The 17,433-nt window shown below is 35.2% G+C and overlaps 3 protein-coding genes across 4 annotated transcripts; all 3 read left to right on the plus strand.

Moving 5' to 3' along the window:
• On the plus strand, nucleotides 1–7,341 carry LOC141602318 (lysine histidine transporter-like 2). Its single transcript, XM_074422621.1, has 7 exons — nucleotides 1–266; nucleotides 4,230–4,613; nucleotides 5,614–6,007; nucleotides 6,173–6,278; nucleotides 6,361–6,452; nucleotides 6,603–6,671; nucleotides 6,939–7,341. Exons 1-7 carry the CDS (start codon nucleotides 94–96, stop codon nucleotides 7,035–7,037), a joined length of 1,317 nt encoding a protein of 438 aa, XP_074278722.1. The 5' UTR covers nucleotides 1–93; the 3' UTR covers nucleotides 7,038–7,341.
• A 499-nt stretch (nucleotides 7,342–7,840) lies between these two features.
• Nucleotides 7,841–10,581, plus strand: LOC141602320 (GDSL esterase/lipase At5g08460-like). 2 transcript variants are annotated; one of them, XM_074422623.1, is made up of 5 exons: nucleotides 7,841–8,464; nucleotides 8,996–9,111; nucleotides 9,254–9,493; nucleotides 9,565–9,820; nucleotides 10,048–10,581. In XM_074422623.1, the coding sequence occupies exons 1-5, from the start codon at nucleotides 8,044–8,046 to the stop codon at nucleotides 10,287–10,289; spliced, it is 1,275 nt and encodes a 424-aa protein (XP_074278724.1). In that variant the 5' UTR covers nucleotides 7,841–8,043; the 3' UTR covers nucleotides 10,290–10,581. The 2 variants fall into 2 exon arrangements, with proteins under 2 accessions (XP_074278724.1, XP_074278723.1); XM_074422622.1 differs by having other exon boundaries at nucleotides 7,846–8,464; nucleotides 8,984–9,111.
• Nucleotides 10,582–10,795: 214 nt separating this feature from the next.
• On the plus strand, nucleotides 10,796–16,449 carry LOC141598547 (serine/threonine protein phosphatase 2A 57 kDa regulatory subunit B' theta isoform-like). Its single transcript, XM_074418218.1, has 2 exons — nucleotides 10,796–13,207; nucleotides 15,863–16,449. The coding sequence occupies exons 1-2, from the start codon at nucleotides 12,002–12,004 to the stop codon at nucleotides 16,223–16,225; spliced, it is 1,569 nt and encodes a 522-aa protein (XP_074274319.1). The 5' UTR covers nucleotides 10,796–12,001; the 3' UTR covers nucleotides 16,226–16,449.
• The last annotated feature ends 984 nt before the right edge of the window (nucleotides 16,450–17,433 follow it).

Consider the following 17,433-nt stretch of genomic DNA (forward strand, 5'->3'; position numbering starts at 1 on the left):
ATTATAATTCCTTTGTTATATTCTCTTTACAAAATAGAAATTCCACTAATTAATTTTCTCTAATTTTTCAATTAGTAATCACCTAAGAAAAACATGGGAGATGATCGGGAAGCCGGGCAGAGTTCGAAAGTGAAGAATATCGATGATTGGTTACCAATTACGTCTGATCGAAATGCGAAATGGTGGTACTCGACTTTTCATAATGTTACGGCCATGGTTGGAGCGGGTGTACTTAGTCTTCCCTATGCTATGTCTGAACTCGGATGGTATGTACGGAATACTTAGTTTAGTTGTGAGACGATCTTACAACGATTTATCGTAATTGTTTCTTTTAACAATTTTGCTGGCAATCAATACATTGACACATACGTTGCATAATTATTAACATTTATAGCTATATCTATATCTATATTTATATCTATATATAACATGAAAAGGCAAGCCAAAACCACCACATTATACCATTCATTATCTATGGGTCTGTTTGGTAAAACTGACTGAAAAGGTATCTGAAACCTGAAAAGGTACCTGAAACCTGATAAGGTGACTGAAATTAAAAAGGTACCTGAAAAGCTAGCTGAAAATTGGAAACTAATAAGGCAGCTGATTAATTGTAAAGTGTTTGGTAAAACTAACTGAAAAGGTAACTGATCTTTTGTAAAATGACATAAAATGACATTAATAATTATAATAAATTAATTTAAATAAAGGGTAAATATGTAAAGTAGAACATTTCAGCTACCTGAAACTTTAAAAAGTTACCTGGTGTAGCTTTTCATTTCAGGTACCTGAAAAATCATTTCAGGTACCTAAAATGATTTTACCAAACACCACTAGGTAAAACAACTGCCTGAAATATTAGTCAAATCAGGTTACTTGGTCAAATCAGATACCTGAAATGTCTTGCCAAACATAGCCTATGGCTCTGTTTGGCAAAACTACCCAAAAGGTAGTTTGAAAACCAAAAAGCTAGCCGAAATCGAAAAGCTAAATCGAAACCTAAAAAGGTAAATCGATAAGGTAGTAAAAATTAGGAGCCGATAAGGTAATCGATTATATAAAAATGTGTTTGGCAAACTAGTCAAAAGGTAGGATTTTGGTAAAAATGACGTAAAAGGATATGAAAATTATTTAATATTATAGAATAAAGGGGTACAAAATGGAAAATAAGTCATTTCAGGTACCTGATTTCTCAAATGCTACCTGAGGTAGCATTTCATTTCAGGTACCTTATTTGACCAAATAAGCTACTTGCCAAACACTTGCAAAAAAATCAGGTAGCTGAAATTTTGGTCAAATAAGCTACTTTGGTCAAATAAACTACCTGAAGTATCGTGCCAAACGGAGCCTATATCTATATATAAAATGAAAAGGCAAGCCAAAACCATCACATTATACCATTCATTTTTGAGACAATTTTAGCAAGCCACCTCATCAATATTACTTAGAAAAAAATTGCAAAAATTAAATGCATAATAAGTTTTTATGTAGCATAATAAACATTAAAGTTTAGCTTTCCGAGTCTTTAAAAAAAATTAAACAACAAAAATCAAAATACATACTAAATTTAAAATTCGGACACCTCTCTAATTTTCCATCGTTCATAAATTTACCTCTTTCTTTTTGTTATAAACTTACACAATTTCATTAAATTATATACATTCCTTATAGTATGTGGAAGTTATTTTAAAAAAAGTATATTACTCTGCCATATACCAATGCAAGAATAATTCAATGTGCTACAATTAACTCTTCTAAAGTCATATTATCCTACAATATAAAACCTGACGTGTACTGCAATGTGATTCAAAAAATTGAAGGCAAAAAAAATAATAAGTTGCGATGAGAGCAAAATAAATGAAAGGAAAAAAAACATAAGATCAAATAAAAAAATGTATTGCGGTGGAAGAAGAAAAAACCAAAAAGAAAAGATCAAACATATCACATGTCAATTTAGACCTGGCAAACAGATCAGGTCGTGTCGTGTTCGTGTTCGTGTCAACTTTAAACGGGTCATCACTACCCCAACCCTAACCCGACCCAATTAGATAAACGGGTCATTTGTCTTAACCCTAACCCAACCCATTTAATTTTGCTATAACCCAACCCGACTTGTTTAACCCATTTATCTTGTAGCAGGTCATTTTTAACTCATTTAACCCGTTTAACCCAATAAACTAATAAATAATCTATGTTTTATAGCCTTATTATCCCAAAAATGATGAATGAGAATGATTATTGTTAAGTTGTTTGGTTGGATTATTGATTGAACCCAGCTATATTATGACACTTTTAAATAAATGGGTTATTCGTGTCGGGTTCGTGTCAAAAGAGCTCAACCCTAACCCGACCCATTTAAGTTTCGTGTCATGTTCGTGTCAACCCAATTACTTAAATGGGTCACAACCTCACAACCCTAACCCGCTAATTTCGTGTCGGGTTCGTGTCGTGTTTTCGGGTCGTGTCAATTATTGCCACCTCTACATGTCATATACAGAAAATTTAGAAAATGAAATAAAGTAATGTAAATCTAAGGAAATGAGGGTGTTTGGTAAACGTTGGATGGATGATTTTTTGGAATATTGGGGAGATTTAACATGTTTGACTCATCAATAAGTTGTTTGGTAACCAACATACAAAAATAGTAGATTGAGCCATTGAGGTGTAGTTTACTACGAGTATTTTACAATATGTTGACCCCGGCCAAATATGTGATAGTAGATCAGAAAAGATGTGAATTGAAATGTTTACCCTTGAAAACATATCTTATCAGTTATCAATAATGAACATGTCCATTTTAGTCATTTAAAAAAAATCAATTATTGTGAGACCGCTAATTACCTATAACTATAAACAAACTCTGCTAATTATATATTTTAGTCAATCTTGCTAACAAAATCTATTGATTATAATCCACTTTTGCAACTTATTTCTGCAAATATTAATTCACTCCTACCAAACATGGTTAATACCTCACCACCAATTTACCTTAACGCACCCGTGATTTCACGGGTAAAAATACCTAGTTATGTCTCGAAAACTTCACTAGTGATAACATGCATTTACATAGGTAATGGTAAATTGTAGATTGTAATTAATTACTTCGTAATTAATTTTCACAATTTTGATACGGTGTTGCTTTTTCACATACGGACTTTATTCTTTCACATACAATTTTTCATAAAATTTCCATACTATACCCTTTTCCTAAATCTAAACAAATTAGGTTTACATATGACATTTACCCTAAAATTAAATCTAATTGTTCTAAAAACTTGAAAAATGGATTACAATTTTTCAAAATTTTCATTTAGTGAAATATTTATTTTGTTTAGCAATTATTAAAAACTTATTTATTAGTTATTTTGTCCTAAAATTAGGTTTATAATTTTTCACGTTCTTTAATTAGTTGATGCCCGATGCCTGAGTAGTCGAGTATTTATTACCCTAAATGAGAATTGTGTTGCAGGACATAATTGAATCTTACCTAGGCAAACAATAGTCTAAGCTAGTAAAGCCACAACACGTAGATGTTAGTTATCCATCTTCTATCTGTTTTGGGTGTCTTGAATTATTCTTAGGATTCACTAATTTAATGTCGCTAATGATCAGTCCGGCGTGAGGTCGGCTGGAGTGAGGATCGCCGGCGAGTAGACTGATCGGAGGTGGTGACTGGAGGTGGGTGAAGGTGATTTAGTGGTGAAGTGAGAAAAAAAATTAATTGGGTAAGGGATGAAAAAAATGATAAGGGTAATATTGTAAATGACGTATGTGAAAGAGTAAAATTCGTATGTGAAAAAGCAATACCCTTTTGATAAATGCAAATAATAGTCCATGATGACTCTAATAATATTATCATACCATCTGTGATTTGATAATTACGTAGATAATGTGAAATACAACCCATTAAGTTGTATTTAAGCATTTAATATCTTCCATATTTGTTTTCAATTTAGGAATTCAAAACTAAATTACACATAAATCAATGCAATTAATGCATATATTAAGAACTTATTTCCTCATTTAGTTACTAAATACAGTCCCATTGGATTGTATTTATCATTTCTCATGATAAAGTTAGTTAAACAATATATTAAAATCTTTTTACACGAGACTTACTCAACATTATATCAACATTATTTCTAGATAATTAATTGACTCAAATGATCTGATAATTACATTAAAAACCTTTGTACAAAAGACTTATCGAACTAATATTGACAATGCAGGGGTCCAGGGGTGACACTAATGATACTATCATGGCTAGTGACCCTATACACACTATGGCAAATGGTGGAGATGCATGAAATGGTACCCGGGAAGCGGTTTGACCGATATCACGAGCTCGGACAACACGCTTTTGGAGAAAAACTCGGGTTGTGGGTCGTCGTCCCACAACAGCTGGTGGTCGACATTGGTACAGACATTGTTTACATGGTTACGGGTGGAAAGTCACTTAAGAAAATACATGAGTTAATTGTCCATGATGGCAAACCTATTAAGCTGACTTTTTGGATTATGATCTTTTCTTCTGTTCATTTTCTTCTTTCTCATCTTCCTAATTTCAATTCTATGTCGATCATCTCTTTGGCTGCGGCGGTTATGTCTTTGAGGTAATTACTTTAATTTGATATTAATTAATTATTCGATTATTTGATATATTAGTGGCACATCTTGACTAGAAAGGTAAGGGATCAGGTTTAACTCTTTGTCAAAAAGTTATACTCCCTCCCAGTCACTATAATGTTCCCTCTTTCCCGAAACGGATTATTCAACTAATGTTCCCCTTTCTATTTTTAGAAACTTTTACTCTTATTTTATTCATTCCTCTCTCCTATCACCAAACCCCACACAACTCTTTTACTCCTATTTTATTATTTTCCTTTATGTTTTGGCCCCACAATTCTTTATTTAACTACTAATAATTCATCACTCTCTCCTATTACCAACCCCACACAACTCTTTTACTCATATTTTAATACTTTTCCTTAAGTATTGTGTCCATATCAAATGGGAACAATATAGTGACTGGGAGAGAGTATTAGGGAGCGCACTTGAATCTTATCATGGACGTTGAATGAATTTGAGAGGTCTGGTTTTAAAGTTAGATTGTGACCGAGGCCTCGAATAATTGGACAATTAAGTTTGTGTAGTAAATGGTACTCGAACATGGCATTCAGCAAGCAAATGAATGAACTTGAAAGGCCCCGGGTTTTGAGAATATTTTGAACATGTTATAGAATATTTTGAACATGTTATATTAGACGACTCTGAATCTTATGTAAGTCTATGAGTTGGTCCAAACTCCGAACCAACTCTTTTTAAGGTCCTCCATTATTTGAGATGTATTTAATATTTTGAACATGTTATAGAATATTTTGAACATGTTATATTAGACGACTCTGAATCTTATGTAAGTCTATGAGTTGGTCCAAACTCCGAACCAACTCTTTTTAAGGTCCTCCATTATTTGAGATGTATTTTTGGTGATGGTATATGTTTGAACAAAACCTTGAACATTTCGATTAAATGGGAATAAATTCCGTTCAATTCAATTTAATCAGAAATCTCGAGTTGGATTTCCTTTAAATATAAGAATTCGTGTTAATGCAGTTACTCTACCATAGCATGGGTAGCATCGGTAGTAAAGGGAATACAAGAAGACATCGACTATTCCCCACGAGGCGCATCCTCATCAGCAAGAGTGATGAACTTTTTCACAGCATTAGGCGACATTGCATTCGCCTTTGCAGGTCATAATGTCGTTCTAGAGATCCAAGCGACCATCCCTTCGACACCTGAGAGACCGTCCAAGGGTCCAATGTGGAAGGGGGTTATCTTGGCTTATGTCGTCGTGGCTCTTTGTTACTTCCCTGTTGCTTGGATCGGGTTCTTAATGTTTGGTAACTCTGTTGAGGATAACATTCTTATTAGTTTGGAGAAGCCTACTTGGCTTATTGTTGCTGCTAATGCCTTTGTTGTTGTTCATGTCATTGGAAGTTATCAGGTAATAAAATTTTAGATTAACGGTTTTCCTAACACGTGCTTTAGCAAAAATGTTTAGTTAAACGTTGACAATAATTCTATTAATTTGTTGCATTCGACTTTAATCAAATGTCTATAACACGTGCCTTAGAAAAATCGTTTAAATAACGTGTTTGTATAATTTCAGATATATGCAATGCCAGTATTTGACATGTTGGAGACATTCTTGGTAAAGAAGATGAACTTTGAGCCTTCGAGCACCCTTAGATTTGTTACTCGTAACACATACGTTGGTACGACTTTTTCATAAATTGATTTCTAATTATGGATCACTCGAAAATAACCGAACTTCATATAATTTCTCTCATTATTCAGCATTTACAATGTTCATCGCGATCACCTTCCCTTTCTTTGGTGGCCTACTTGGGTTTTTCGGAGGATTTGCTTTGGCTCCAACTACATACTATGTAAGTCCCATCATCCAAACTTTTACTCCGTATTTTAATTTGTCTACTAATTATTGTGTAAGACCTTTTACAATTTAAAATGTGTACTGAATAAATGAATGTTTAACCAATAACGTGTACTGTTGTGACTTTTCAATATATCGTCTACAGTTGCCTTGCATAATGTGGCTAATTCTATACAAGCCGAAGAGATTCAGTATTACATGGTGCCTGAATTGGGTAAGCTAGAAATTCTACTTCTATACTTCTTTCAATTATATTTTAACTTAATACCTGTGTAAGGCGATTTTACACAAATATTAGTGTAAAATTATAAGTTAATTGACTTAAATACTTATACTCTAGTAAGTAGTAACTTACTTATGTGTTTTACTGTTTTTACATGTAAAACGGTTTTACACGAGACTCTTTCCAGCCATCCTTATTCTTTTTATTCAATTAATTATTGTTATTAACATATATTTAATTATTATTTTGTTTGTTTAGTTTTGCATAGCGTTGGGAGTGCTCTTGATGATCTTAGGACCAATTGGAGGGCTAAGGACTATAATTGTTTCGGCTAAGAGTTACCAATTCTATTCATAAGTTTTCTCTCACAACCATAACTATACTTCAAGAAGAAATAGTCTCTTTTACGCCATTTTTCGTCGACGGTGACGACAATTATGGTGAAGACAGTTGATGTGTTGCTAATTAAAGAAGAAGATGATGGCGACCAAAAGGATTTAACTCTTGTTTACGGGCTGTGTTTGTACATATGGTTTTGATAAAAAAAAAATTATCTATGTTTGCCAGGGTTTATTTTTCATATCGTTGGACAATAATTACTTTAGAATTTTGGTTGAAATAATCTTTGGATTAATTAATACAATGATAAAAATATGGATTAGTTGTGTTTTTTTTTTGTTACCATATGTTATTGTGTAGTTAATTTATAATCTTATTGTATGATTATCAAAATTATGTAAAATGGATGTAAGTCATATGTACATAACTACATATAAACTTATGGAAATAATAATAACGTGTCATCGTATAGTTTAAGTCTCTGTGCCACCCTTTCACATGGTATATATGTAAAATACTTCGTTTTAATACATGGTTTCCACAAGATGGATGTGACTGGGGATGGTGCCGAGACACAATAATATCACCTAAGTGCATATATCACCTAAGTGCGTGGCTCAGTGTCATCTCAATTTTCATTACGATCTAAGCCAACAAACATTTATCAAATTTATCCATTGTCCTATGGATTCCGAAGTCCGTACTTGTATAAGGTCATTAGAGTAATTTGTACTCTATATATAACAAGAGAACTTTTCCAACACTTGTACATCACGACATCACATCATATCCATAAACCTCCGATTATACCCACTAATCATAAATTAAATTACGACAAGAAGTGAGAAGTTAATTATCTAACCTAAAACAATAAATTAATAAAAAATCTAGTAATTGATTCAACATAACAAACAAAGTTGTTATCTCAAAACAAACAAAAAGAACATAAAAATAACAAACATTCCCGCCAAAAATAACAACCTCTGTAATTCCAACATTCCTCAGTCCTCACCAGTGAACAACAATGGCGGACAAAACCTCCATCTCCGTCTTCATCTTCATCATCTTCTTAGCGATTTCATCAACCCCGTCAAATTCCCTCGAATACCCACAAGAATTACTCAACCCATATCTCTTCTCCCAAGATCTCCAACCTCAATCATCCACACTCTCCTTACCTCCTTCTAACGATTACTTCTTCTACCCGCTTCGATTTCCGTTTCCGTATCCATCGCCTTCGCCTTTTCCGGAAAATGAATCGAGTGTTGTGTCAGGGGTGGTGCCGGGGTTGTTTGTAATTGGAGATTCTTCTGTTGATGCTGGGAATAATAATAACTTTCTTGGGACTTTTGCGAGATCTGATCGACTTCCGTATGGTCGTGATTTCGATACTCATCTTCCTACTGGTCGATTCTCTAATGGCAGAATTCCTGTTGATTTTCTCGGTTCGCTTTTCTCCTTTTCTTTTTCTTGTTGATTTAACTAATTCTTGGTTAATTTAATTCCTAATTGATTTTTTTAAAATTGTGAAAATTCAGATTATAATGTGATTTTTAGGGTTTACAGTTTACTTGTTTTTAGTTAAATTTATTGAAGATTGACTGAAAATGCAATGAATTTTAGCTTTCTTGGTTCGATTCTCTCCTTTTCTTTTTCTCACTAATCCATGTTTTTCTTGTTGATTGAACTAATTCTTTGGTTAATTTAATTCCTATTTTTTTTAAAAAAAATTGTGAAAATTCAGATTATAATTTCATTTTTAGGGTTTACTTGTTTTTAGTTAAATTTATTCAAGATTGACTGAAAAATGCAATGAATTTTAGCTTTCTACAAACGCAAATTCTTATTTGAGACTGTAATTTGTTTCACTGTAATTTGTTTAAATGAATGCAAGAAGTTTCTATTGACTGGCAAATTGATGGATTGATTTACTGATCATAATGATGGTTGAATTTGATTATTAGCATCGCGATTAGGTATTCCGTTAGTGCCAAATTATCTAGAGAACGCGGGGAGTGTAGAAGCTATGATTCATGGAGTGAACTACGCTTCTGCAGGAGCCGGAATTATTTTCGCAACTGGTTCTGATCTGGTGAGATTTCTTAGTTCTTATCCTGCAAAAAAAGAAATTTGAATGCTTTCGGACATAATCTTGACCTAGAATCGCTCTATCTTGTTTTCGGACATAATCTTGACCTAGAATCGGTCTATCTTGACTGGTATAATATCTGCAGGGTCAACGCGTCTCGTTTGCTCAGCAAATCCAGCAGCTTTCAGACACATTTCAGCAATTCAAGATGAACATGGGTGAAGATATTGCAGCTAATCTCATCTCTAAATCGATTCTCTACATTTCTATCGGATCCAATGATTACATACATTACTATCTTCTAAATGTATCTGGAGTCCAATCTGTGTACTCTCCCTGGAGTTTCAACCGATTCCTGGCTAACACAATGAAGCAACAAATCAAGGTAATTAGCATTCCGACAGACGACAGTCTTGTTAATGATGTTTTCCTGGTTTAATGTTTTTTTTTGAACAGAATTTATATTCCGGAGAAGTAAGGAAAGTGGTAATAATGGGATTAGGGCCAATGGGATGCGCGCCTCACTATCTATGGAAGTACAAGAGCAAGAACGGAGAATGTATCGATGAAATTAACAACATGATCATGGAATTTAACTTTGTGATGCGGTTCATGGTTGAACAGCTGAACGATGAGCTCTCTGATGCCAACATCATCTTCTGTGATGCCTATCAAGGTTCTATGGATATTATCGAGAATCACAAACACTATGGTAATTGCTTCACAACCTCTTCTTTGAATAAATGATCAGCCTGTCTTTCTGCTCCGTCTCCTGTCATTGAATGAATGATCAACCTGTCTTTCAGTCCGTCTCCTGTCTTTTGAATGAATGATCAACCTGTATTTCTGTTCCGTCTTCTGTCTATGGATGAATGATCAACCTGTCTTTCTGCTCCGTCTGCTGTCATTGAATAACTGATCAATGTTGGTATTCTGCAGGTTTCCAAGTGACAAGCGATGCATGCTGCGGAATGGGAATGTACAAGGGGTGGATAATGTGCCTGTCACCAGAGATGGCCTGTCGAAATGCTTCGACTCATATCTGGTGGGACCAGTACCATCCAACGGAAGCAGTGAACAGAATATTAGCGGATAATGTTTGGTCGGGCCTGCATTCGAGTATGTGCTACCCTATGAATATGAAGGACATGGTCATACTGGACTCTCAAACTATAGAATAGAGAATAGAGATCATTTCTTACTGTAGTGAATGATCTGATAGTGTGCAGTTACTGCAGTACAGTACAGTGAATGTTTTGCTGATTTTGAAAGCAAATTGCATAAATTTCAAGCATAAAAACTCTCCTTTGGCCTCAAATTGTAAGTCGAATAGCTAGTTCGATGACAACGGATCAAGTACAGGTCGACACATATTGTACAAATTTCATATCGTTTACACATATTTTCTTTTTTTTTTTTTTAGACAACAACACATATTTTCTTATTATTGTTGAAAATTTAGAATATTACTTATGCCATTACGCAACATTAGCCACTATATATAATTATCGGAATAATAAATATCACGAAGTATTATGGATTTAAAGAATATTATTACTAAATCATACTCCGTACAAATGAATGCAGATGTCAACTAATAGAGTACAGATGTCAACTGACTTGGTTGGTAAATGGTGATACTCTGTTACCGAGTCATCAAAACACTCCCATGAAAAATCGATCCTCATTTTTTTTCATACCAAACTCCCTCCCTAATTATTTTTTGCATATTACACCAAACACTTGGGATATTTTATTCCATTTTCAAAATATAAATTTAATTTCTTTGGTGGGACACTCTTATTTTTACTTTCGAATTATTATTTTTAACCCTTTATTGAATACCCACCCTACAATCTACTCATACACATGTGCAAGTTGGTTCATTTTGTTCTCTTAAAAAAAATATACTTTATTTAATGCAATTATTTTTTCTGAGTACTTTTTGTTGTACAAGGACAAAATTAATTATTATAATAAGAGTCAGAAGATAAAATATATTCTCCCCTCTTTAATTTATTTCTATTTATTATTTTAATTTTAATTTTTAATTTAAAGTAGTAGTAAGAAGAACACAAACACAAAAGAGTAAATTAAAAATTATGTTATGTCATTTTCTCATCTCAAATCATTCATATATTTAGTGGGATTTACACGTTCCTGACTTTTTCTTTGTTGTTTATTTTTCATTTTCAACTAATACCCTTAAAAATTCAATCTTTGAGCTTTGTGAAAAAAGTTCCAATTATTTTGATTTTCTGGGTATTAAGTTTTTGGGGAAAAGATTCAATCTTTGAGCTTTGTGAAGAAGTTCAATTAATTTGATTTTCTGGGTATTAAGTTTTTGGGGAGAAGATTCAATCTTTGAGCTGTATGAAGGTGGTCAATTAGTTTGATTTTCTGGGTATTAAGTTTTTTTGGGGAAAATTCAATCTTTGAGCTTAGTGAAGAAGTTCAATTGATTTGATTTTCTGGGTAGAAAGTTTTTGGGGGATAAATTCAATCTTTGAGCTGTTTGTTCTTCAGGAATTGAAATTCTAGGGTTTGGGTGTTGGTGAGTATTCTATTTACTGCTGAAATTGGTTTGATTTTTGTTTGTTGTTCATATATATATGATATAAGAAAGGGGGTTTTTAATTTAGCCCCCTTTGTATTGTTTAGGTTAATTTGTTTAGTGTTGAAATTAGTGATCTTGCATGTTGGTTAATTAAAATTGATTTGGATTGAGATTTGGGTATGTTTGATGTGTATTGATTGATAGTGAAGTGTTCATCAATTAGATCTTTGGAATTTGATGTGCAACTAATTTTATCGGTTTGGCCGTATACCGTGAATTTAGTGAGCAAATTTGGTTGTAAGAAGGGTAAGCTAGTGAATTTGCTATTTGTGAGCAATGTTTAAGCAAATACTTAGTAAGATTCCTCGAAAATCGTCCAAGTCATCTGAGGGTAGAGAGCAAAAGGGAGTTACTGTTGGTGGGTCGAATGCATCGAGCAGTGTAAGGAAAAGTGATGTGGGTGCTAACAGGTCTAATAATCCTAACAGTCCGGGTGCAAATGGAGCTTCGTGGGGAGGTCAGAATCCGGGGAAGAAAGTATCTCGGACTGTTGATTCAATGGTGAACGGTGTTTCATTATCGTCTTATGAAGCATTGCCTAGTTTTAGGGATGTTCCTAGCTCTGAAAAGCAAAGCTTATTCATTAAGAAGCTTCACATGTGTTGTGTCCTATTTGACTTTAGTGACCCAACAAAGAATTTGAGAGAAAAGGAGGTAAAGAGGCAAACATTGTTGGAATTGGTGGATTATGTTTCTTCGGCAAATGGGAAGTTTCCGGAGAATGTGATGCAAGATATGATAAAGATGGTGTCTGTGAATTTGTTTAGGTCTCTTGCTTCTCAGCCAAGGGAGAATAAACCCGTCCAAGCATTTGATGTTGAAGAGGAGGAGCCTTTAATGGATGCATCATGGCCTCATTTGCAAATTATTTATGAATTCTTGTTGAGATTTGTGGCATCCCCCGAGACTGATGCGAAGTTGGCGAAGAGATATGTTGATCACTCGTTTGTGCTGAGGTTGTTGGACCTATTCGATTCTGAAGATCCTCGGGAACGAGACTACCTGAAGACGATATTACATCGTATATATGGAAAATTTATGGTCCACCGGCCATATATCAGGAAGGCTATAAACAACATCTTTTATCAGTTTATTTTCGAGACTGAGAAGCACAATGGTATTGCTGAGCTTCTTGAAATACTCGGAAGCATAATTAACGGGTTTGCTTTGCCTTTGAAAGAAGAGCATAAGCTCTTTCTTGTGAGAGTATTAATACCTCTTCATAGACCAAGGTGCTTGCCTATGTATCATCAACAATTATCTTACTGTATTACGCAGTTTGTCGAGAAAGATTGCAAACTTGCTGATTCTGTAATACGTGGGCTCTTGAAGTATTGGCCTATCACAAATAGTTCAAAGGAAGTGATGTTCTTAAGTGAGTTGGAGGAAGTTTTGGAAGCTACTCAGCTACCCGAATTTCAACGTGTTGTGGTGTCCTTGTTTAAGCAAATCGCCTGTTGTCTGAGTAGTTCACATTTTCAGGTATCAATATCAACTTCAGCAATTCCTTTGTCATTGAAATTGTCATTAATGTTATCATACTCTTATTTGTATACATGTTGCATAGGTGATTTTTCCATAGTGGTTTAGTTCAGGTATCAAAAATCATTTTCCGGGTGTTTGGTTTCTTATGCTCCTGTATTCTTCTGCTTACATAGCTTGCTCATGGAGAAATTCATGGCTAATTGTCAGGCTTGTTTTGAGTTTGATTGAGTTGGCATTTGTTAGCGTCATCTTTCCTTTTGCTTTATAACACTATGTTTCCATATTCATTGATCGAAGGCTCTTGTCTTCTGTAATCCCGGAGGTTAGTGGTTGTGATGGTGGTTGTAGTAAGTTGGATTTGTAAAGACTAAAGAGTATGGTATGACTGTAGGATGCTCGTCTCATGATACTCCCTCTATTCCACTCAATTAGAGCAACTTTGACTCTTTTTTTTGTGCGGAGAAATAGGTCATATAGAGCTAATTGACGGTGTAGAGTGCTGATCTCTTGATGTTCATCTAACCTAAGAAGTATTATTCGGTTATTATGCCGGCATGAACTGAAAGTTTTCGTCTAGTACATCTCGGCTAGTTTTATGATTGTGGGTCAAATTTATGAAATAGATTGTGCATGTAAATCTCTTGGAATTAAGTCGTGGTCAAACTTCTTTTTGAGCAAGCTATAAAGCCAAATTAGAGACATGGTATATTATCAAACATAAGATTTTCGTAATGTTTCCTGTCTGCATTTGGTTGCTAATGACTTCTAAATCTTGGTTTCACGCCTATCATTGTTGCTTTTAAGGCATACTTTACTATTGAGTAATGATGTGATGTGTCATCAAGTAGTAATACCTTTCATTGAAGACGACAACATACCAGCTGATCAATATTTAGACCCTCTAACTAAAAGATGTGCAAGATTCCGTTTGTGTTTCAAGTGATTTCTTAATATTGTGAAATCACTCCGATAAGCATTTGCAAACAGCTATCAACAATCGACCAGTTGATTTGAATGGGGTAATTACGAAATGGAATGTATCTGTAGCCTTCTTGTATAGTTATAGTTAATATTTTGTATGTGACCGGCCGGCCTTGTTTCTGATGGTTCTTCTTTATTTTGTCACTTTCTTTCTTCTCTCTTGCTCTTACTCTCGTAGAGCCGGAGTGCATATGTGGATTTCCGGGAGAGGTTAAGGTGAGTGTTCAAATTTGGGCCTAGCTAATATGGAACGGCTTTTAGCTTAACTTACCCTTGATTGTAGAAAGGGGTAGTACTGAAGAATTTTATCTTCCCCGCCAATTTATTACTCGGGAGTTGCGAATCAGACTCTTCGACCAGCCATGGGCCCATGGCCTGTCATTTTCTCTTGGGTAGTGTATATGTGTAATTGTGTAGTACAGATCTTTATCACTTTAGCTGGTTTATTTTTCTTTTTGGAATTCTAACTTTTGACGTTGCTCGGTAATTGGGTTCATTTGGTTTGTTGATAATATTTTAATAACTTCGAAAATAATGAATCGAGCCTCGATTCATTATTTTCGAAGTACTATCTGGGTGTCTTTGCAACTTAGTTGGGTTGGTAGAAATGGCGAAAATGGAGGGTATGTAAAGAGTGGGCTAAAAAAATCAATGGCATTTACGATAGCAATAGGGTTGATGGGAATCAATCGTTGTGAGGACTGAGGACTATATTTCTTCCTGGTTTAACATATATTTCGCTTCACATAGTTGGAATCATGGAGGGATCTCTTTCTTTTCTTTATTTGTTGTCCATTATTCCTTTTTTTACTTTCTCTTTTTGAGTTTATCCAAATTGGCGAGTCTTTTGGTTTCTCTAGTCACATGACTCACATCTGTTTCCTTCCCCTTACCTTCCATCCTTCCCTCCTTTTTCCCCTTCGTCTTGGATGTTCAAACTACTAGGGTTGACTTTAGTTTGGCAGTGACTTCTGTGTGAATGCTCTCAAATCTTGTAGAATACAGCTCCGACTTTAAAATATAGGCATCGTGTAGATAAGCAGATCTGATAAACATGTTATAGCCTTTTTTTTTCCCTAACCATTTGACACGTCTTTTACTGACGTATTCTCTGAGCGGATGGTCACTGCATTTAACTTAGGCTAGGAGAGTATGATAGCATATACGACATTCCTGCATATGCTGGGGTACCTACCTGTGTTGGGATGAACATCTTCAGTATTTTAGGAATCGGTCAGGGGTTCGGAAACAGCCTCTTTGTGTTGCTAACACAAGGGTAAGGCTGCGTACATCCGACCCCCCCTTACCCCGCAATTTGCGGGAGCCATTGAGGCACTGGGGTAATGTTGTTGGTCAGGGGTTACCCGTGTGTGGCGTTGAGCTTACAAGCTCCTGTTATTTTTCTTCCCTTTCCTTTTTATCTGGAGGTCACGGGGAACGATATCTCTCATGTTTTCGGTGAAGAGTATGTAGTCTGTAATGACATAGCGAAAGCACTAGACTCAACCCTATCTTTGTTTTCTTATCTGCATGCTCTAAAAATATTTATGGCATACCAACCGGTTTTGACTTTTGAGACCAAGTTTCAATTCGAGTTTTAAAACCATGACTTGAACTGTAAATGTACTCGTTTCGCTGTCATCTGAGATCCAGTGTTTGTTTTCCTATTAGGTTGCAGAGCGGGCATTGTTCCTGTGGAACAACGATCATATAGAAAACCTGGTGAAACAAAATTGCAAAGTTATTCTGCCAATCGTATTCCCTGCACTCGAGAAAAACACTAGAAACCACTGGAATCAAGCGGTTCACAGTCTGACTCTGAATGTGCGGAAGATTTTCTCAGACCTTGACCCTGACCTGTTCGAGGAATGCGTGCTCAAGTTTCAGGAAGACGAGTCAAAAGAAGAAGAAATCAGAACAAAACGTGAAGCCATATGGAAACGACTTGAAGACATCGCTGCTCGTAACACCTCAACTACTGAACCACTGCTTGTTCCTCTCGTATTACCTGGTCGAACCGTTCCTGTAGTTTGATCCTTGAGTTCTTGTTTTGTAGTTTGAATGGCTGGTTATGATTCGCACACTTTTACCAAGATTTCATTAACTGATGATCGAGTTCGACACATGGATTTTATTGGATGTTCATTTGATTTATTTTGTTATTACCTTCCAAATATCTGGCCGGAAAATGAAAAAAAAAAAATATAGGGCCGTTGATGCGTGATATATATAAGCTTTAGTTCATCTTTTTTTCGAAACCTTTGTAGCTCATTTACTTAAATTATTGAGTATGAGAATATTACATAGGAATTTAGGAAATGGACGACATTTAGAATTTTTTTTTCTTTTTTTATTTCCGTTTACAGTGCTTGAATTGTATAATATCTTGTATGGAGTATAATTGATCGTCTTGATTTTAAATTAACCCTTTATTTTCCCAAGAGAGCATATGGTGTACAAATTAAGCGTGACGGGTGCGTTGTGATTTTTGTCCGACTCACGAGAAAATGAGACAAAATCCTCTCCATTTAATGAAGGTCGCTATCCTTGGTACAAAACTACCCTTAGTACCATTTTCCGTTCGCCCCTACTAAAAATTTTCGCCTTCGCTGATTTTAAATTCCGACTCCAGACTGCAAGTAAAGAGACCAATATTCGATGTCAAGAAAGCAGGCTCTAGTCGCAGCTCGTTCATCAGGAAATCCATCTTCTTTTTTATGCTTACATCAGAAAATGTGAAGCAAAGTAGCATTTTTCATTATAAAGGTCTCTGATATCAGATTGGGTCCAACCAAAGCTCTTAAACACATTCGAAATTTGGACTCAATATTCTCGTCACTAAATGTAGATATAATGTAAACCCCATACAGGAATTAGGACTGGGCTGGGCTGGGCTGAGAAAATTGCGACATTAGTCGCCCCGAGGATGACATTGGGCTGGGTCGGGCTGCTAGATGTCGGCCTACGAAGCCGAGTTGGGTCGCTACATTTAACAACTCTAAGTTTACCAAACATTTTTTTATATAATCAATTACCTTACTGGGTCTAATTTTTAGCTACATTTTCAAGTTTCAATTAGTTTTTTTTTTCACTGGCTAAACCCTCGGTGTACGTGATAGCCTGCAAACCGCGTATACCAGGTAAGTCACCCGAGGGTGACAGACTCGAAGTCTATTAGGTATGGACTCAGGCCAAGAATGCTCCACATGATTTTGCTCTTGGGAAGGCTTGAACTTTAGTCT

This window comes from Silene latifolia, chromosome 9, assembly GCF_048544455.1.
Source record: "Silene latifolia isolate original U9 population chromosome 9, ASM4854445v1, whole genome shotgun sequence".
NCBI classification, from domain to species: Eukaryota; Viridiplantae; Streptophyta; class Magnoliopsida; order Caryophyllales; family Caryophyllaceae; genus Silene; species Silene latifolia.